Raw genomic sequence first — 21240 nt, 5'->3', positions numbered from 1 at the left:
GCTGGGTCACTACTGCTCCTCAGGTGTGTTTCCCTTGGCAGGAACTGTACTTCTCCCAAGGAAGACAGAAGCTCCCATCCTCCCAAGTAGGGGGAGAAGGAGAAAATTCCCTTCTCATGTTCTGAAGCTTTGCAACAACCAATTCCTTGTCTACTGAGCTCTCCCGTCCTTATTCATCTGTCTGGGAAAAGTGTCCCGCTGCCATTCCTCGGCAGGAGGCAACTGCCAGAAACCCAGCTGCCAGCTCTTCTCCCTTCTGCTCCAAAGGCACACAAAAACTTTAGAATCACAGCCTTCCCTATCTCCCCAGCAGCTTTTAGATTTGGCTGCTTGAGTTTCTCATCACAGAAGGCCACAGAACGTGCATTCACCCAAGCAGAGCCTGGATCTTCAGGCACACACTGAGAAATTCTACTGTGAGTTTATTCTAAAATCAACCTTGTAGGTGAGGCCATGTTCTGCAGCTGCAGCTGTTCTGAGGCACACAGAGTTCATTTCAATGGCACGGCCCGATTTGCAGGCCAGTCAGTCTGAAACATCTGCAATATCCTATCACCGTCCTAGTTGGACTTCATTCCAAGAAACAGGGGAGTTCACCTAACACTGACCACTTGTCTGTCAGGCAATATTTTTCACCCAGCCCTTGCACCTCAGCAGACAGGCTGTCTGGAAAATGCTCAGAACAACCTCCACATCTGCAGGAAGGACAGGAAGAGCAGAGAATACTTTGGCATTCACAGTCCCACTTCCTAGTACACTTAACACTGTTTTCTACGTGATTCTCACTTGAGATCTAGCCATGACAGAGGACTCAGGGAAAACACTTGAAAGGCTCAGTTGCCAGGACCTATTGGAAAAGGAAGGGTAGAAACTCTTTCCCTACCTGATGGCTCGCTGGCTGGGCTGTGCTGCTGAGAAGATGAGCAGCTGTTGCTGTGTCCAAGGGGCCTGCAAGCAGCTTCAGGGTGGATTGGAGTGAGGTGAACCATGAGCTCAGGATGGCGTTTCAGGTCCAGGCGAACCAGCGGAACCGTGAGCTTGCGGAGATTAAATCTCTGGATGAGCTCTCTTGATGGTTCCACTGGTGAAGCCCCAACAAGTCCAGAGGTGGCACAGACTTTCTTGGCAGCTGCTGGGGAAGCCTCACTCTCCTGAGCACCTGCACTTCTCTTGGAAGGGCCTGGAGGCAGCTCTGAATCCTCAGGTGAGGCAGCATCGCGCTTCTGGCGCAAGGGAGCTGTGCAGCAGGGAGGGAAGAAGAAAGGAAGTAAAGGGAAGGCTGGATCACTACTGGTCCTCAGGTGTGTTTTCCTTGGCAGCAACTGTGCTTTTGTCAGGGAAGACAAAAGCTCACCTCCTCCCAAAACAGGGTGAGAAAGAAAAATATCACCACATGTCTTGGGGGGTTTGATGCTTATAGAACTTCAATCAAACTTACAAGCTGCTTCTATAGGTTGAGTTATAAGATATCAATAGAACCTGATAGATCTGTATCACCAGATATCAATAGAACCTGAATCATAACTTCATTTATTCTATTTATCTATTTAACCTGATATAGACGTCTTTCTATGCATTGTAGTGTCTAGTATATGGTTAACTGGTTGCTTAGTGCAGGAGACCCGGGAAAAAAACATGAAAATCTCACCAGGTGGTCAGCTTTAGAGATAGGGAAGTATAGTACTAATGAAAAATTAGCAAATGTCAAGCCAATTAGCCACAAGAAATTAGACCGCTTAGGACAAGACAGACCAAGGAACACCGTAGCTGTGCATGCTCTGAAGACAAAGTTGAAAAGTCCAGAGAGTATAATATACTGTGTCTATTAGTTCCCTATGTTATAATGACATAGTAACACCAAGCAATAGTAACTAAATATAGCACAGCAATTGACAAAGGTGGATGAATTAGGAGGAGAAATCCTCCTCACCTCCAGCACTGAAATAAACAACTATACACACACGGCTCTATGGGATTTTATTCCCTTTGCAACAACCAGCTCCCTGTCTACTGAGCTCTCCCCTATCCGTTCAACCCTTGGCAGGAGGCAGCTGCCAGAAACCCAAATGCAGCCCGGCACAGCTCCCGGGCCCTGGAGCTCGGGGCGGTCGCGGTGAAATCTGCTGTTTCTATAGTGCAGCCAGCCCCCAGCATCGCCCGGCACAGCCGCCACAGCCCGGGCCGGCACTTGGTGGAAGCCGCAGCGGCCGAAGTGGCACAGGAAGCTGCAGAACTTCAGAGCTGCGTGGCTCTGAAAGTGTGTGGGGCTGGCCCCTGGTCGCCGCCCAGGCTGAGCAGCTCCCGCTCGAAGAGGGAGCGGTCGATGAGCAGCCCCTGGGTCTCGACCAATACGCCCAAGCCCTCGGCTCACCCGCACTCCCGGAGACCGCCCCGAGCGTCCCAGGGCCGCCCAACGAGCAGCGCCAGCCACGGTGCAGGGCCGGGCCGGCTGCCGGCCGAGCGGGCCAGCGTGTGGCGAGCGCAGGCACGGCGGGACTGTCCCACATCCCCCGGCAGCCCGGCACAGCTCCCGGGCCCTGCCGGCACAGCAGCCTTGCCCAGCACGGGCAGGGGCCGCTCCTGCCCGGCTGGGCAGCGCCCACGGACAAAGCCCACGCCTCCCTCCGCGCCCGCAGCTCCCACCCCGTCTCACCGGCTCTGGGCGGCTGCCCGGTGGGGAAGGCAGGCAGCGACCGCTCCGTGGAGGGCCGCTGGAGGCGGCTGGGCTGGCGGCTACGCACCTCCAGCCCCGCGGCCAGTCTCTGCCTGTTGGCCCTGGTCCGGCGTTTGATGTGGAGCAGGAGCTCGGGGCGATCGCGGCGGAAGTTTGGATTCATAAAGTGAAGCCACGCCCCGGCATCGCTCGGCACAGCTGAGCCAAGCCATGACGGCACCTTTTGGAAGCCGTACAAGTTGAGCTGGCGCACGAAACTGCCAAAGTGCGTGGCTTTGAAGCAGTCCGGGGCCGCCCCCGCCCCCTGGCCGCCCCCTCCGTGGGCGCCGCCCGGGCTGAGCAGCTCCCGCTCGAAGAGGAAGCGGTCGATGAGCAAGCCCTGGGCCTGGCTGTCCCAGCGCACGGAGCGGACGCGGGGGCTGTTCACCAGGCCCCACAGCTTGGCGGGGAAGGTGCTGGCATTGATTCCGGCGGGCAGCGGCAGCTCCTCCATGGCACCGATCTGTCTCCGACTGTCGCCGCAACGGCCGCGGCGCAACGGCCTGAGGGGGGCGCTGCGTTCGGCCCCGCGCGCGCCCGGCGCGGCCCCGGCGCGGGCCGGACTCGGCGAGGACGAGCGGGGCCTGAGGGGAGATAAGGCCAGGGAAGAGGAGGTGAAAAATGCATGGGGGAAATTATAAATGACATAGGAATTCCACTAATTGACAAAGATTGTTACTGCAATAAATGGAATTGATTTTTGCTAACTAAATTGGAACTGTTATTCCAGTTATTTTTAGAAACAATTGTCAGGAAAATTCATCCACAAATGCCAGAGGTTTATGTCCAAAAAGGAGACAGAGGAGTCCTTTTTTCTTTATTCAAATAAAGAGAGAGGCCATGGGGCATTCCCCTGGGGTCTCTCAAATTTTTGGAGGGTGCAGCCTCCTTTTTATCCTAATTCCCAGCCGCTTGTCCCTTCTCTCTTTCCCCACAGGCTGAGGTACTTGACAGGTACAGACTGCCCGGAACACCTGATACCTGCGATACCTTCCCCCCCACCCCCAATGCATAATCCCTTCTTAATTCTTTACTTTTATGGAATTCATGGTGTTCTTTCAGTGCCTCTTTGATCTTTTAGTGGAATCCATCCCATTGTTTCTGTTGTCTCTCACTGAGAGCTGCTTCTTATCTGTCTCATTAGGGACTTTTGGATTAGGTTCTTTTTCCCTTTGACTTGAAGATTGACGAGAGGGAGGCAGTTTTCTCTTGTTCGGTCTCAGTTGTTTATTTTTTTCTTATCAGCATTACAAGGTACAAGGAGCTATGTGCACTATGATAGAAAAGGGTAAAATGGCTAACAAAGATCCTCTTTTAAATGGGTAAAAGGTAAAGGTGTTTTTAAAGACATGCTCATGAATTTCATGTCATATGAAATTCAGTGTTTCTTTGAATCCTAGAACTAAGTATTAGAAACAAGGGCACACACTCTATCTCAGACTCCAACAAGTCCTAAGTTTTATTACATACCCACCAATTCACTTTGTCTGCTTCCATTCTACTACTGCTTGCAGTGTTCCATACTTCTGGATCTGTTTCATTTTCAGAGCCTTCCCACTTAATGCACCAAGGGGTATCTGCCATAGATTGGAATTTCTGAAGCACGCTCACTGACCATGCACTATCCCAAGCTTCAGCCCGATTTTTCTTTCCTGTCTTTCATACTTCCATTTTGACACTGGAATCTTTTCTTTAATAACCTTTGCTGTCTTTTCATAACACTATCCATAATTCCCTAATTTCCCATACCAGCCTAGTTTTGGTTCATCCTTTCCTCCATTTTCATGACAATCCCATCGAGATGAATACTTTGGCTTCACAGCATTTTCAAACACTGTCTTCTTTTGGTACTCATAATCTATTTGCAATACACAGCTCACATTTTCACTTTTATTCTTTTGTATTTCAGGTAATTTTGATATTATAATTCCCCAACTTATTGGGTCTCCTGCTGCCTTTGGTATTGGCAGACAGGCAGTTATTTTGCTGGTGTTTTGCATGTTGGCAAAATCTTTAATTAATCCAATCACCACATTTTCTGCCTGGATAGTATTAGAGACTTTTCTCACTTGTGTTTCTGGCTGCACCCCCACATCCCTCTTCATTCTAAAATGAAGAGTTGTCAGCTGATCCTTTTGCATTTCACATCTCAAGGTAACATTGATTCCAAGTGATGGCACTAAAGGCCATAAAATAATCACCATTACAGTCACTAGCAACCTAGACATTTGAAACAATCAAACCCGCTTTATCTGCAGCTCTGTTGGCCCTACAGTTTGTGCAGTCCACAGTGCAGGGGAAACCTTCTTCGCTCTGGTGTAATGTATGCAGGGATCCAGTCCAGCTCCTTTGACTGCTGTCAAGGTAGTTAACAGTACCTGATAGGGTCCATTCCACCTTTCTTTTAATGCTTCTTCCTTCCAGCTTTTACCGTACACTTCATCTCCCAGGGGGATGTCATGAACTGGATTCTCAAGAGTCAGTGGCCTATTCCACACAAGGGTGCTCCAAAGTCGAGCTAGAGCTTTTCCAAGAGACAGAACATAATTCTACACCTCTTGCTTCCCTGTAACATGTACATTTGGATTAGGTTCAGGGGATTCCTATGGTTTCCCATACAATATCTCATAAGGACTGACTGACATCCCGCTTCTAGGCTTTATCCGAATCCTTAGCAGTGCTATTGGTAAAGCTTGTGGCCACTGCAATTTAGCTTCTTTACATATTTTGCTGATTTGCCTCTTCAAGGTCTGATACATCCTCTCTACCTGTCCACTGGATTGGGGTCTCCATGGTGTATGGAGATCCCAAGCTATTCCCAGCAACCTACTCACCTCCCTCACTACTGTGGCTATGAAATGTGGGCCCTTATCTGATGATATTCCTAGAGGCACCCCAAATATTGGAATGATTTCTTGCAGTAACCACTTGACTGTCTCCTTTGCTTGATTTGTGCAATAGGGAAGAGCTTCTGGCCATCCTGAAAATGTGTCAGCCCTTACCAATAGATATTTATATCTTCGAGTTCTTGGTAATTCTACAAAATCTTCTTGCCAATAATCTCCTGGTTCTACTCTTACCCCAGTTTTCCTCAATTGTGCCTGTCGTCTAGCCACTGGATTGTTCTTCAAGCAAATTTTGACATTGCTGATTTTGCCATTGTTAACATCTGTACTGAAATTAAATTTAGTTTGAACAATTTCACCAATGCCTCTGCACCCCAATGACATTCGTTCTGTTTAATTTGTAGAACTTCTCTCATTATCGAGGGGGGTACCACTACTTGTCCCTGTGTAGTCACCTACCACCCTTCTGAATTCTTCTGTGCATTCAGTGAGCATCCCAATTTCTCATCCTCTATTGAATATTTTGGTTCTGGAGGTAAATTGAATTGAGATACATTAGTTTTTAAAGGTGAGCTTTGCAGTGCATGATTGCTACTTGCTCAGGCTTTTGTACTGCTTTTATTAATTGCAGGACTGCATCTTGATGTTTAATGTGTGTGCCTTGAGAAGACAGCAGTCCTCTTTCTTTCCACAGTGCCCCATGTACATGCACCACTCCAAAAGCATATTTTGAATCAGTCCAGATATTTACTTTCTTCCCTTCACTCAGCTCTAATGCCCTGGTTAAAGCAGCCAGTTCTGCTCGTTGGGCAGATGTGTTTGCTGGCAAGGCTTTGCCTCCACCACTGCACCTGTTGTTGTTACTGCATATCCAGGGTATCTGGTCCCATTCTCCACAAAACTGCTTCCATCTGTCAACAGCTCCCAGTCTGCCTGTTCCAGAGGGACATCTTTCAGCTCTAGCTGAACAGGTGTGTTCTATCACTTCCACACAATCGTGTTCCAATGGGCCTTCTTCAGTTGTGGTACCTAGGAACAAAGCTGGATTCAAGAGGTCAGTTGTCTTTAGTGTGACATCATCCTGCTCAGTCAGGATTACCTGGAATTTCATCATCCTGCTTGGAGATAGCCAATGGCCCCCCTTTTGTTCTAAAACAGTGGTCACCATGTGTGGCACATAGACATCTATGTGTCTACCCCTCGTGAGTTTCCTAGTTTCTTGTGTCAGCATCACGGTGGCTGCAACTGCCCACAGGCATGAAGGCCATCCAGCACTCACGTGGTCAAGTTGTTTGGAGAAGTAGCTTACCAGCCTTTTCCAGCTTCCCAAACCTTGGGTCAGCACTCCCCGTGCTAGATGTGATCTTTCATGCACAAACAGCTGAAAATCTTTGGATTGGTCAGGCAGTCCTAATGCTGGAGCTGTTGTCAATGCCTCCTTCAGTTTGAGGAAGGTCTCCTTCTGTGGTTTGCCCCAGGTAAATGGCTGTGTCTTGTGGGCTTCATTCAGGGGTTTTGCAATTAGTCCATAGTCCATGATCCACAGGCAGCACCATCCAGCCATCCCGAGGAAGACTCGCAGCTCATGCAGGTTCTGGGGTTCTGGAATAGCACAAATAGCTTGAATATGATCAGTACCCAGCTTACGTTGCCCTTGTGAGATTTCACATCTCATGTAAATCACAGTTTGTGGGGCAATTTGTGACTTCTCTTCAGACACCTTATATCCTCTCATTCCCAGCTGACTTAAAATTTCAATTGTTACCTTTATGCAGGTTGTGTTTTCCTCTGTAGCTATCAGTGTATCATCAACATACTGTCACAGCAGGTATTGTTCCCTTGGAACTTGCCCATTCTCGGTCCAAATCTCCAGCTCTTTAACCAGCTGGCTTCCAAATAGGGTTGGACTGTTCTTGTATCCTTGTGGGAGTTGTGTCCAGGTGAGCTGGGTTTTCCTTCCATTTTCTGGATTTTCCCATTCAAAGGCAAACAGTTTCCTACTTTCTTTGTCAAGGGGTATGCAGAACAAGGCATCTTTTAAATCAATTACAGTAAACCATTTCTATTTCTCTTTCAGGGATGTCAACAATGTGTAAGGATTAGCTGTCACTGGGTAAATATCTTTAGTTATTCCACTGATCGCTCTCAAATCCTGTACTAGTCTGTACTCACCATTTGGTTTCTTCACTGGAAATATTGGTGTATTAAATTCTGATTCACATATTTTAAAATTTGGTACTTCAAAAACTTTTCAATAATCTTTGCTATTCCTTGTCGTGCTTCTGCCTTTATAGGATTCTGTTTAACTTGTACAGCTTTTGCGTCTTCTTTTAATTCTACATGTACTGGTTGTGCCAATTTAGATTTTCCTGGTATGTCTGTTTCCCATACAGAGGTAATTACTGCATCCTCTACTTCCCAAGGGATGGTAAGGACTAGTTTTTCTTTTATCATTAAAAGTTGTCCCGTCTTTGATTCAGGTATTTTCATTAAAAGTTCCCCGTTCTCAAAAGTTATCACTGCATCAAGTTTTGCAAATAAATCTCATCTTAAAAGTGGAATTGGACACTCAGGCATATATAAAAATTCATGTATTAAAGCTTTGTTTCCAAATCACAAATCCAGGGGTTGCAGGAATGTCCAGTTCTCCTCCTTCCCTGTGGCTCTAACTATTGTTGCTGATTTGTCTCCAATTTGCCCTTTTAGATCATTTAGCACAGAATATGTAGCCCCTGTATCCACCAGAAATTTTACTTCTTTATCTCCCAATTGTAGAGTTACTAAAGGCTCTTGTGTTGGCTTTTGTTCTGATTCTAGTCAGCTGCTGTACTCCCCCAGCACCATTAATTTCAAAGTGTCTTGATTCTGGTTGAACTGATTGCCCTGGTTAAACCGATTCGGGCATTCATTTTTCCAGTGCCCCGCTTGTCTGCAATAAGCACATTGATTTAACCCTAATCTTGGCAAAACCCATCTCCCTTGTCCTCTGCCAAGTCCGCCCCTCCCCAGTCCACGACCACCTCTGCCACGTCCTCTGAAACCTGGATTCTCTCTTCCTTGGATCACTGCCAAAAGATTTTGCTGCTGTTTTTTACTAGATTCTTTTTCTCTCTTTTTGTATACTTTCCAAGCCACTTCAAGAAATTTATTCAAATTTCTTAATTCCTCTCCTTCTAATTTCTGCAATTTTCTCCTAATATCATTTTGCAACTGCCTAAGAGAAATGAACGCAAGCTCAACTTTCGCTTGTTCTGTTTCTAGTTGAAGATCTGTGTACTATCTCACTGCCTCCTTAAGCCTTTCCAAAAATGCAGCAGGGGATTCTTTCTTTTTCTGTCTTACCTCATACAATTTAGACCAATTCATAGCCTTAGGTATAGCATTCCCAACCACTCCTGATATCTCTTCAGCCTCCGCATGTCCCCAAAGGCATTGGGATCCCACCCTGGATCCTTGGTCAGAAAGTTCTCATCTAAAGTCCCTGTCACCACCCCAATTCTGAGATCTTCTCTCACCTTCTCCTTGGCTGCTCTAAGCACCATCTCTTTCTCAGTAGAGTCCATTCAATTATCCAATATTACTTGTATATCTTCTCAATCTGCATTCTGAGTTTTCATAATCATTTTTGCCACCCCTGCTACTTTATCAGGATTTTCTCTATAAGTTCCAGCTGATTGTTTCCAGGTTATCAAGTCTGCAGGGGAGAAAGGCACTTTTACAAACACCGGCCCCTCTACTCCTACTCCTTGTCTCAAGGGGGCAATCACAGTCCGCCTTTGTCTGCCCAAATCTTTTCCCGTTCTACCCAGAACTGGAGCAAGCTTTGACCGAGTCCGATGGGACACCGGTGTCACTGTTTTATTATCATCACCCTCACTACTGCTATCCTCCTCCCCAGCATTTTTCACATTTCCTTGTATCACAGTTAGATCTTGATCATCTCCCAGAGAAGAAGGATCACGTGAAGGCGGTAGAGGAGGATAAAGAGGGAAAGGTGAAGTGAGGTTAGGCGAGATAGGGTTGGGTGAAATAGGATGGGTGAAGTGGGGGCAGACAAAACAGAATCAGGTTCTTTTGCTTCTGCTGAAAGCATTTGTAGATCAACATCCATCTCTTTCCCCTGACGCAAACTTTCTTTTAATGCCAAGTGCTCTAAACAACTTTTCCTTTTACACAAATCTCACATTTATCACTCACACATGCCTTAACTGCCATTAATCCACACTCAGCCTGCCATTCTGGCTTTTCTCTCGAATAGAAAAACAAATCTATATACGGAACTTCATCCCATTTTCCCTCTTGCTTACAGAACAACATCAACTGTAAAATGGTGTTATACTGCAAAGATCCATTTTTTGGCCACTTTTCCCCACTGTCCAGGTCATATCCTGGCCACCATGTATTACAATAATCAATCAACTTTACATAAATCTTGCCCAAAGTTACCCTGTTTCCAATGTGCCAATAAGCACCCCAAAGGAGAAGTACGTGCTATAGGGGCATTGCCACCTCAAATCCCTTTAAGCTTCTCCATGTTACAGTTACAATACACCACACACCACTGATGCTGAACCTGCAACGCTTTTGCTTCTGTTGTCTGACAGACGGTGCCTGGGCAATATCAGGAATTCCTCCAGCCCAACTGTGCGGAGATTTCACTGTGTCTTATTGGCAGGCACCAGAGCAGACTGAAAAGCACCTTACCTCTCTCAGAGGGACGTTGTTAGCAGAGGAGACGGTCACGGCCGGATGGGCTCCCCGAGAATCCCTCGGTGCTGGCTGGAGCGTGATCGGGTCATGAACTCGCTCAGCAGCACTCACAGGGTCCCATCTGGGTCACCAAAATGTCAGCATTCAGGAACACACATAATCACAGATTGATTATATACAGGTGCTTTATTGAAGTGTGTGGGAACTAGGGGTATCAGCAACCCAAATCTAGCTCCATCGTCTTTGTCCAAAGTGCACATATTTCTACAATTTTTGCTGTAGCAGTAATCACTATAACAACCTTATCAATATTGCTTCATTAATATTGCATCATTAACTTGATCGATATTGCTTCCTGAGAGTTAGCTCATCCTTGTACAAACATGTACAAATCTTATCTCTGGGTGGGTATCTTGGAGACCCCAAGCACCAATTCCTGTTACCGTAAACATTTCAGCTTGCTAGACCATCCCTATTACCAAACATTCTTGTGGCCTAATTCTACATGATTTTCAGAAACATTATTCAGAGACATTTAACCCCACAGTAACAGAAGGACCAAGGATCCACTGTGACACTGCTGGGCCCAAAGAACCAAGGATCCACTGTGACTCCACGGAGTGTCATGGAACCGTGGAGACCATTGTGACACTCCAGGGCCTCATGGAACCATTCTGACACCAAGCTGGGTGGGAGTGTGGATGTGCTGGAGGGCAGGAGGGCTCTGCAGAGGGACCTGGACAGGCTGGATCCAGGGCCCAAAGCCAACAAGGTGAGGTTGAACAAGACCAAGTGCCGGCTCCTGCACTTTGGCCACAACAAGGCCTGCAGTGCTCCAGGCTGGGGACAGAGTGGCTGGACAGCGGCCAGGCAGAAAGGGAGCTGGGGCACTGATGGACAGCAGGCTGGACATGAGCCAGCAGTGTGCCCAGGTGGCCAAGAAGGCCAATGGCCTCTGGCCTGGATCAGGAATGGTGTGGCCAGCAGGAGCAGGGCAGGGATTCTTCCCCTGTGCTCGGCACTGCTGAGGCCACACCTCGAGTGCTGTGTCCAGTCCTGGGCCCCCAATTGAGGAAGGCCATGGAGGGGCTGGAGCGTGTCCAGAGAAGGGCAACAAGGCTGGTGAGGGGTCTGGAGCACAAGTCCTGTGAGGAGTGGCTGAGTGTGGTGGGTTTTAGCTCCAGCTAAAATCACCAAAGTACTTCTTTCTGTCTTACTGTGAGATATGGATTAGAAGAAGGGAAAAACAGACTTAAAATTTAAAAGGAATAAAGAAACTTTATGAACAGGATTACAAGAATAAGAAACAAGAATAAAACCTCCAGTAACCTTTCCTCCCCACACACCCAACATTTCCTTTCCCAAGTGACACGGCAGAGACAAAACCTGGGACGTTAAAGCAGTGCCAGCTATACAATAATCTTTTCATCAGTCTGTGCAGGGAGAGGAGTTTTCTCTTGTCATGACATGGAGAGTTCTCAACAAGAAATATTTTTCTCGTCAGTTTTCATTTCTAGGAATGGCAGTCACCCAGACACAAACTCTGCCCTCTCCTCCCATTTTCACACCACTCAGAGGTGTGTTCATGGGCCATGAGCTAAGGGGTATATTTTAAGGATGGGTTATGCAAAGCCAAAGGTTCTCTTAATCTCTGAGAATAGAGGTTTTCTTCTTCTCTCCCTGAGGGCAAAGGGTCTTCATCAGCTCTCATCTCCCTCTCCCTCTGTTCAAGCTCTCATGGGATCACAGCTACTCCACCATCTGCTTGGCTTCATCAATGGATACCTTTGCCCAGATCTACAGCTTGAATACTTCAATCCCCCAATACTCTTTCATGAATTAAAGGAGTTATTTTTCAGAACATTATTATTCATCTCCATGGCCCTACCAAAAGACTATTTCAGCTTATTAGAGCATCTCCTCATTCTCCTTCCATCTGAGGCTTGATTCCTTCTTTTACTGACCTTGATGTTTCACATTGTCTTTTCACGTGTCACTTGGTTCTTTTCTTTTCCTGGAGAGAGGATTAAAGTCTGCAGGTCACTCTGTGTAGTGGAAGGGTTAAATCTGTCCCAAGCCATGGCAGGCAGTGGTGGTGTGGGATTTCAGGTGTGGCTGGTGCCAGCTCTCAGGAGCTGTCTGTGCGGGCCGGGGGGCAGGGGGGGTGTTGGCGAGTGTCATCAGCCGTGGCCTGGCCCAGCCTGGGGGCCGGGGGCTCCCCTGGGAAGGGCTTTGGCCACCCCGCTGGAACGGGACCCGGAGGGCTTCCCGGGAAAGCCAGCACCGCAGCAGAGCCTGGCCTGGCCTGGGGGGGATCCCGCAGTCTCCATCTCCCCCCGGGAGCAGCTGGGGTCCGGCCCAGCCCCCCCCAGGCCGCACAGGCCACGGGGGAGCGGGGCCAGCCACACCAGAGCTCTGCTGCCTTTCAAGGCTGCAAAGAAAGAGACCAGTTCCTGGGCTTGGCTTTTTAAAAGGTGCCATTCACAAAGGTGAAGTTACTTTGCAGTGGTGCAGAATGCTGTCAGTTGTCAGAACTGGCCAGCTATTGGCCTGATCTCAAGCACAGAAGGAACTCCCCACAGCCTCTCTCAGAGGAATCACTTCTGTGGCTGTTTCCAACTTCTTTCCCTAAATGCTAAACTACCACATCCTTTGACCATAACATAATTCTCAAAACTCAAAGATTTCAAGGCCTTATTTAAAACCAAGTAAGTTCCTCCACTATCAACCAAAAATTCTATTTATTTTCTTTTTTCCAGTTCCATTTTAATAACCAGGGGGTCTGCTGGGGTGGACTCCCTGGGTCCTCCTCAGTCTTCTTTTGGATGTGCGACTGCAACCACCCCTCCTTTCCCTTCTTTCTTTTGGCCATCTCGCTTCAACTTTGGACACTCATTTTTCCAGTGGCCAAATTCTCCACAGTTCGCACATTGGTCTCTACCCAGTCGAGACGGGTCTTGTTTGGGTGGTCCTTGTCCGTGCTTTCCTTTCCCTTTTCCTTTCTCCTGTACCACTGCTACTAGCTTCTTCATTTCTTGCTTATATCCCTCTTCTCAATTGCTGAAAGCTCTCCATGCCTCTTCCAATGAGGCTTCTAAGTTTCACCCATCTGCCCCCAAAGCTTTTGGAGTTTACACCTTATGTTCCCCGTGGATTGTTCCAGAATTAGATTAACTAGCTGCTGTATTCCTACTTCAGATCCCGGCTCCAGTGGTGTGTGTCTGTGCATCGCGTCCTTCCAAGGATCTGGAAAGCCAAGGTGATCTGTCTTTTGTTGTCTGTCTGTGCTGTAGTCAAAACTCCCGATGTGGCGTGAGCAAGTACAGTCTCTGATAAGAGACTCAGTGCTTCTTTTCCACTCACTTTTACTCTTAGATGAAATTTTAAGAATACAAAACCTGTGTCTGGGTTAGGTGGATGAATGGGGAGACAATTTAACATCATAATCTACCCAGGACATTCCACCCCTTATCCCCATATCATCGACTTACTGCCAAAACTAACATTCTAACTCTGCACACATTTACATACATAAAAACTTCCCCTCCGTTCACCCAAAAAATACAAGCAATATATCCATCATGCCCCTGTCACACCCCACACCAAGCTCCGGAATCCAGACCCCCATGCTGGAGAGCTGCAGGATTCCCCACTCTCTCATTTTACTCACTCAAAACACCATCTTTCACTTGCTCATACCTTCAACACTTACACATTTCCTTCTATTTCATGTCTGCGTGGTTTAATGTACAGACAATGGCAGTAACCTTTTACCCAATGATCAGGTCTCCCTGAGGTACACATCGTGTTGTTCCATCTCTCTGCATTATCCACCATGTACAACCTGGTCCTTGAGTAAAGACAACCCCACGAATGGGTTTGTCTGTGCTCGAGGTAGAATTGACCCAAAACGTCTTCCCTAGCAGACCTCTGACATGTACCACTGGGACTTTATCTACGACATGCAAAGACTCAGACTGGGCAGGACCTGCTTGGTTGGTGGAACCTCTGGTGTTGACTAACCAGGTGGCCTTTGCTAGATGTTGCTCCCAGTTTTTAAAAGATCCTCCACCCAGTGCCTTTAAGGTGGTTTTTAACAGTCCATTGTACCTCTCCACTTTCCCAGCTGCTGGTGCATGATAAGGGATATGATACACCCACTCAATGCCATGTTCCCTAGCCCAGCTGTTTAGAAGGCTGTTCTTGAAATGAGTCCCATTGTCTGACTCAATCCTCTCAGGGGTGCCATGCCTCCAAAGGACCTGCTTTTCAAGTCCCAGGATGGTGTTCCGGGCAGTGGCACGAGGCACAGGGTAGGTTTCCATCTGTCCCATAGTGGCTTCTACCATGGTGAGCACGTAGCGCTTTCCTTGGCGGGTTTGGGGCAGTGTGATGTAGTCAATCTGCCAGGCCTCCCCATACTTGTATCTGGACCACCGCCCACCGTACCAGAGGGGCTTCAACCGCTTGGCCTGCTTTATCGTGGCACACGTCTCACAGTCATGGATAACTTGAGAAATGCTGTCCATGGTTAAATCCACCCCTCGGTCTCATGCCCACTTGTAGGTGGCATCTCTACCCTGATGACCTGAGGCATCATGAGCCCATCAGGCTAGCAACAACTCTCCCTTGTGTTCCCAATCCAAATCTATTTTTGACACTTGTATCTTTGCAGCCTGATCTACCTGCTTATTATTTTGGTGTTCCTCATTAGCTCTATTCTTGGGGACATGGGCATCTACGTGGTGGACTTTCACTGGTAGTCTCCCTATCCTGGTAGGGATATCTTTCCAATCTTTAGCAGCCCAAATTGGTTTTCCTCTATGCTGCCAATTAGCCTCTTTCCACCTCTCCAACCATCCCCACAGAGCATTGGCCACCATCCATGAATCCGTGTAGAGGTAGAGCTTTGGCCACCTCTCTCTTTCAGCAATGTCCATGGCCAGTTGAACAGCTTTGAGTTCCTCAAGTTGACTTGATCCACCTTCTCCTTCAGTGGCCTCTGTGACCTGTTGTGTGGGGCTCCATACGGCTGCTTTCCACTTCTGGTTCATCCCTACAATGCGACAGGAACCATCAGTGAAAAGAGCGTAGGGTGTTTCTTCTGCTGTCAGCTGGTTGTACGGTGGAGCTTCTTCAGCCCTTGTCACTTCCTCTTGTTCTTCATCTGTGAGACCAAAATTTTCACCTTCAGGCCAGTTTGTAATTATCTCCAAAATTCCAGGGCAATTCAGTTTACCAATACGGGCGCACTGTGTGATAAGAGCAATCCACTTGCTCCATGTGGCACTGGTTGCATGATGGGTGGAAGGAACCTTTCCTTTGAACATCCACCCCAGCACTGGCAGTCGGGGTGCCAGGAGGAGTTGTGCTTCAGTGCCAATCACCTCTGAGGCAGCTTGGACTCCTTCATAGGCTGCTAAAATTTCTTTTTCTGTTGGGGTGTAATGGGCTTCAGACCCTCTGTAGCTTCAACTCCAAAATCCTAATGGTCGGCCTCGAGTCTCCCCAGGCACTTTCTGCCAAAGGCTCCAGGACAGACCATGGCTCCCAGCTGCAGAGTAGAGCACGTTCTTCACATCTGGTCCTGTCCTGACTGGGCCAAGGGCTACTGCGTGAGCAATCTCCTGCTTGATCTGAGCAAAGGCTTGTTGCGGCTCAGGGCCCCAATGGAAATTATTCTTCTTCCAAGTGACCAGGTAAAGAGGGCTCACAATCTGACTGTATTCAGGAATATGCATTCTCCAGTACCCTATGGCACCTAAGAAAGCTTGTGTTTCCTTCTTATTACTTGGTGGAGACATTGCAGTGATCTTGTTGATGACATCAGTAGGAATCTGATGCCGTCCATCTTGCCACTTTACCCCCAGGAACTGAATCTCTCGAGCTGGTCCCTTAACTTTGTTCTTCTTGATGGCAAAACCAGCTTCCAGAGGATCTGGATGATTTTCTCTCCTTTCTCAAACACTTCTGCTGCTGTGTTCCCCCACACAATGATGTCATCTATGTACTGTAGATGTTCTGGAGCCTCACCCTTTTCCAGGGCAGCCTGGATCAGTCCATGGCAGATGGTGGGGCTGTGCTTCCACCCCTGGGGCAGTCGGTTCCAGGTGTACTGCACTCCCCTCCACGTGAAGGCAAACTGAGGCCTGCATTCTGCTTCCAGGGGAATGGAGAAAAATGCATTGGCAATGTCAATAGTGGCGTACCACTTCGCTGCCTTGGACTCCAGCTCGTACTGGAGCTCCAGCATGTCCGGCACGGCAGCGCTCAGTGGTGGAGTCACTTCATTCAATGCATGATAGTCCACAGTCAATCTCCATTCCCTGTCAGACCTGTGCACAGGCCAGATGGGGCTGTTGAAGGGTGAGTGGGTTTTGCTGACCACCCCTTGGCTCTCCAGCTCTCAGATCATCTTGTGGATGGGGATCACAGCATCTCGATTTGTCCTATACTGTCGGTGGTGCACTGTCGAGGTGGCAATTGGTACTCGCTGTTCTTCCACCTTCAGGAGTCCTACTGCAGATGGGTTCTCTGATAGCCCAAGCAAGGTGTTCAATTGCTTGATGTCTTCTGTCTCTGCAGCTGCTGTCCCAAATGCCCACCTAAGTCCCTTTGGGTCCTTAAAATACCCACTTCAGAGGAAGTCTATGCCCAAAATGCATGGGGCCTCGGGGCCTGTCACAATGGGGTGTTTCTTCCACTCATTTCCAGTCAGGCTCACATCAGCTTCCACTAAAGTAAAGTCTTGTGATCCCCCTGTCACACCAGCCATAGAAACAGATTCTGCCCCCATGTCTTGATGGGATTAGCGTGCACTGTGCACCAGTGTCAACCAAGGCCTCATATTTCCATGGTTCTGATGTGCCAGGCCAAGGAATCCACACAGTCCAAAAGACACGGCTTTCCCTAGCAGGGCCCCTCTAAGCCTGGTTATCCTTCTTTCCTTTGGTATATGTCTAGGAGGTTCCTTCAAGGGAATCAGACATGTCATCATCATCATCATGCTTGTCAGTTTGACTACAGGCTACTGGAGCGGCTTTCTTTTTGGTGGAATATCCCCTCTGAGTCTTGCTGTCTTCCATTTCAAACATCTGTTTTGTCAGAGTTGCAGTAGATTTTCCATCCCATCTTTTCATGTTTTCTCCAGAGTCACACAGGAAGAACCACAACTCAGCTCGTAGCTTTTTCTCCCTATCTGGAGAACTTCTGCTTTGAGTACCAGGGCTCCTGGTCTGTACTGCCAAGACTGGAAGAAGGTCCTCCCTGAGTTTCTTGAATTTCTCCTCCATTTTGTCTTGGAAGTTTTGCATACGTGTTCCCACAGCTGCAATTGTTGCCTGTATGGAGCCATGCACGGTCTCTGCATATGCTCGAAGCTTCTTCTCCATATCCAGCACAGTCTCCTCCCTGTCATCCCACTTCATCATTGCTAAAGCAGAAGCGTATTCTTGTGGCCCAAGTCGAACAAGCTTTCACCACATCACACATGTACATTGCACCAAGTCTGGATTTCTAGTACCTAAGTCACCCACAAAGACAATCTCTACTATTGCCATTTCTCTCAAGCGCTGAATCCCTTGTTCTATGGTCTTCCAACGAGTTTGCTGTATATAGAGATCATCTGCACACAGATATCTTTGTGCCACACTTCTCAGGACCCGTTCCAGAGACTATAAGGGTCAGCCCCCCTCATCATTCCTTGGTCGATAACCGGATCGTGTGACAGGGACCCCAGATGCCTCGCTCCAGTGCCATCCAGAACTGTAGCCTCACCTGCAGCATCCCACAGACGGACTAACCAACTAATTATAGATTCATCAGGTCATCGAGTGTAATCCTTTCTCAGGCCACAAAGGTCCTTCAGAGAGAAAGGTTCACCAGTGCCTTCTGATTTTTGGTCAGTTGCTGGTCTTGAGGGTCCTTCCCCCGCATCACCATTATCATCATCTACTGGCTGATGGGTTTTGGTTTTGAATTTCATGGCTCTCGTGGTAGGAGCAACAGACACTGGCTTAGGCTCACTGTCTGGTTTGGCTGCTGGCTTGGGCTCACTGTCTGTTTTAGCCTGAGTCACTGGGGTAGCTGCTGATTTATCTCCCTGCCCTACAGTATCTAGCACCGTGCGATAAGCATACGCTAGGGCCCAGCTTATTGCAATGAGATTTTTCTCTTTAGAATCATCACAGCAATTCTCCTCCAGATATTTCCCTACTTCGTCTGGGTTCTGAATTTGTTCACGTGAAAATTCCCAGGCTGGGGGATCAGAAAATTTCTTCAGAGTCCGGCCCATTCTCTCCCATTCTCTACACCACTCAGGATTTCCCACACCTGAGTCTACTTCTGGGGTAGGGGTCTCGTTGGCTCCTCTGGATATCTCAGCCCTCACTCTAGAGAAGTTGCAGACCATATAGAGGAAGCTTAACAGCTGAACTACCAGGAAAGTGACCAGGAAAGTGGTATCCTTAACACTCGGGAAAATGGGTATTCTCAAAGAGGGACATAACAGATTGAAAGGAGAAGAAGGAAAGAAAAGGCTGAAAAGCCTCATCCCCTGTTCTTCCTCTAACAAACTGGGTGCAATTACCAATAAAGTCCCAAAATGTGCTACTGGGACTGGGAGGCAGGGTCGGGCGAAGAAACCATAAGCCAAACATACCTGACAGAAACTTCAGTAATTCTATGAACTTCCTATAAATAATTATCACCGAGCCCAGCACAATAACCATTCTAATCCATGCCTCTCTACTTTAAAAGAGGGCAAAGACAGGTATTAAAACCTCAAAAAATTCTAGGGACCAGATCCACATGAAGGCCTCCACCCCGAGAGATATTATGCATCCAAACAACATGGCTACTGACTGCTTTATCCCAATACAGAGTAAGTACAACCAAAATACGATCAGTAATCAGTAATCAGTACAGAAATTTTCCAATTTCTCTTCCCACACTGCGTGCCAAAAACTGTATTTGTCCTAGTTTAGGGCAAATTTGGGAGAAAAATTCTAAATGGGGGTTTTTCCAGGGAAGAAAAAATTCAAATGACCCCTCCCCCCGCAACTGGTCTGGGAAAGGAAAAAAATTTCTTTAGAGAGAAGTGGAAAAAGCTGTTTATTTAACAGAAATTGAATAATATTAAATAACAAAACCTCTCGCTGTTCAATGGGATGGCAAATCCAGGAAGAAAAGTCCTTTTCATGGGGTGTAGCTCGGCTCGCTCAGGTTCTTATCAGTCCCTCCGGCGCTGGAAAGTGCCGAGGCCCAGGCCCCGGTGGGCCACAGGCGTGAGCTCCCGGGGTTTGGCTAGGTGTTTTTCAGTCCAGAGCAGGTTTGCACAGAACTAGGAAAAAAAAGTAGAAAAAGAGGTCCAGGGGCCTCCTCTGCCTCAGGTAGCTAAAACTAACTAAAAGCCAGAGAGAAGCTCTGTCCTGCAGTGTGCCTGTTCTGCAGACATCACAGTCCAGGAGCAGGATGTGGGTGAGTGATGTTTTGTTTTAACACAAACTGTGGCTTCTTCTTCCCCTTGCTTCGCTCTCAGAGCCAGTCTTAAAGGTGCAGAACTTAATATATAACATAAACCAGAAGATTGGGGATACCAGTATCATAAAGTCACCCCAGGAAAAGGTGTGAGCCAGTGTGGACAACCTTGCTCCACATTCCCCAACCCCATCCTCTCTGTCCTCCCTCACCTGGGACCTGCTTTGCTTGGAGAGCTGCCTGCACTCAGGAAAGGGAGGTTTTTCCCATTTTTTTGTTTAAGCAATCTAAAACTCCTAAGTTTCATTGTTGAAAACAGATGCACTCCTCAAGTGTGTGCCAGCCCAAGGTGCCACCAAGGAGGTTCCCCTTCCCCAAGGCAGAACCGTGCAAGGAATGTTTGAGACCTTTGCACTCCTTGACTGAGGCCCTGCAGTGTCACCAAGGCCCCTGGATTCCATGAGGTTCTGCACTGTCCCAGTGGATATTTGGCTCCATGGAGCCCCACGCTGTCACAATGCTCTTTTTGGTTCCACCAGGCCCTGATCTGTCACAATGGGCTTTTGGTTCCATGAGGTTCCGTACTCAGCAATGGTCTCTGTAGTTCCAAAGTGTCACAAGGGCCCCTTGGTTCCAGGAGGTTCATTGGTGTCACCATGGTCCCTTGGCTCCATCAGGCATCCCAATGTCACAAGGGCCCCTTGGTTCCAGGAGGTTCCTGGAGCAGGACTTCCCCTGGCCCACAGAAGGGCTCCTCTGCTCTGTCCAGCAGCTGGGGCCAGAACTCAGGGCATCTCCCCCTCACAGGAACTGGGCAGATAACCCAGGCCAGACATCTGTCCTGTCCTGACTTCTCTCTGCTGCCAGGGAGCTGCGGTTCCCAGCTGGCCATAAACATCTTGCCTTGAGAGCAGCCTGAAGGGAGATGAGCCTTGGATTCTGGAGTGACACACACTTCACTTGACAAACTAGAAAAGCTACACAAAACTTGCACAAAGCACAACTCTTCTGCATAGTCCCTGGAAACGGGCAGGGCTTCTGTCCCAAGCCTGGATGCATCTTGGTGCTTCCTTTCTGGAAGCTGAGGGAAAGAAAGGGCTCCATGTGTGCTCCACCATCAATTGGGTGCTGAGTTCCATTGACTCCTAATCTGTGCCAGCTCTTCACGAGCTGTAATACAGGTAACTTGATTGTGCACTGTGTTTGTATCCACTAGCACTTCTTTGGGTTATCCTGTGGAGGAAGCAGTCTGTTTAAAGTCTCTTGTCTGTTAATCTTGAGTCCATTCAGTAAATAATTCATTTTCTATTCGACCTAATGGGCCATTCTAAAGAACTTGGGAGCAAGAGCAATTTGGGGTGCAGGTGGCCTGAAACAGAGCTACTGCCAGAAACCTGAGCATAAGGCAGGACTTGGCTAAGTGTTCACTGTACTTGTAACAACAGATTTCATTAAAAAAAAATACAGACAGAAGATATTTTTTCTCATATATTC

General features: G+C 48.0%; 2 protein-coding genes across 2 annotated transcripts in view; one reads left to right on the top strand and one right to left on the bottom strand.

The window, feature by feature from the left end:
* LOC131590198 (olfactory receptor 14C36-like) overlaps nt 1-21240 on the top strand; it is a 595201-nt gene that overhangs the window by 425538 nt on the left and 148423 nt on the right. The window lies entirely within an intron of this gene.
* Nucleotides 1-21240, bottom strand: part of LOC131590143 (heat shock factor protein 5-like) — a 52350-nt gene that overhangs the window by 4364 nt on the left and 26746 nt on the right. The window contains exons 2-3 of the mRNA XM_058860044.1: nt 2654-3297; nt 884-1237 (exon numbers count right to left, since the gene is read on the bottom strand). Coding sequence (XP_058716027.1) covers nt 884-1237; nt 2654-3297 — 998 coding nt within the window. The remainder of the gene's footprint in view (nt 1-883; nt 1238-2653; nt 3298-21240) is intronic.

This window comes from Poecile atricapillus, chromosome 32 (genome assembly GCF_030490865.1).
Source record: "Poecile atricapillus isolate bPoeAtr1 chromosome 32, bPoeAtr1.hap1, whole genome shotgun sequence".
NCBI classification, from domain to species: Eukaryota; Metazoa; Chordata; class Aves; order Passeriformes; family Paridae; genus Poecile; species Poecile atricapillus.
The sequence above is the reverse complement of the archived record's forward strand: the minus strand, read 5'-3'. Positions and strand labels throughout refer to the sequence as shown.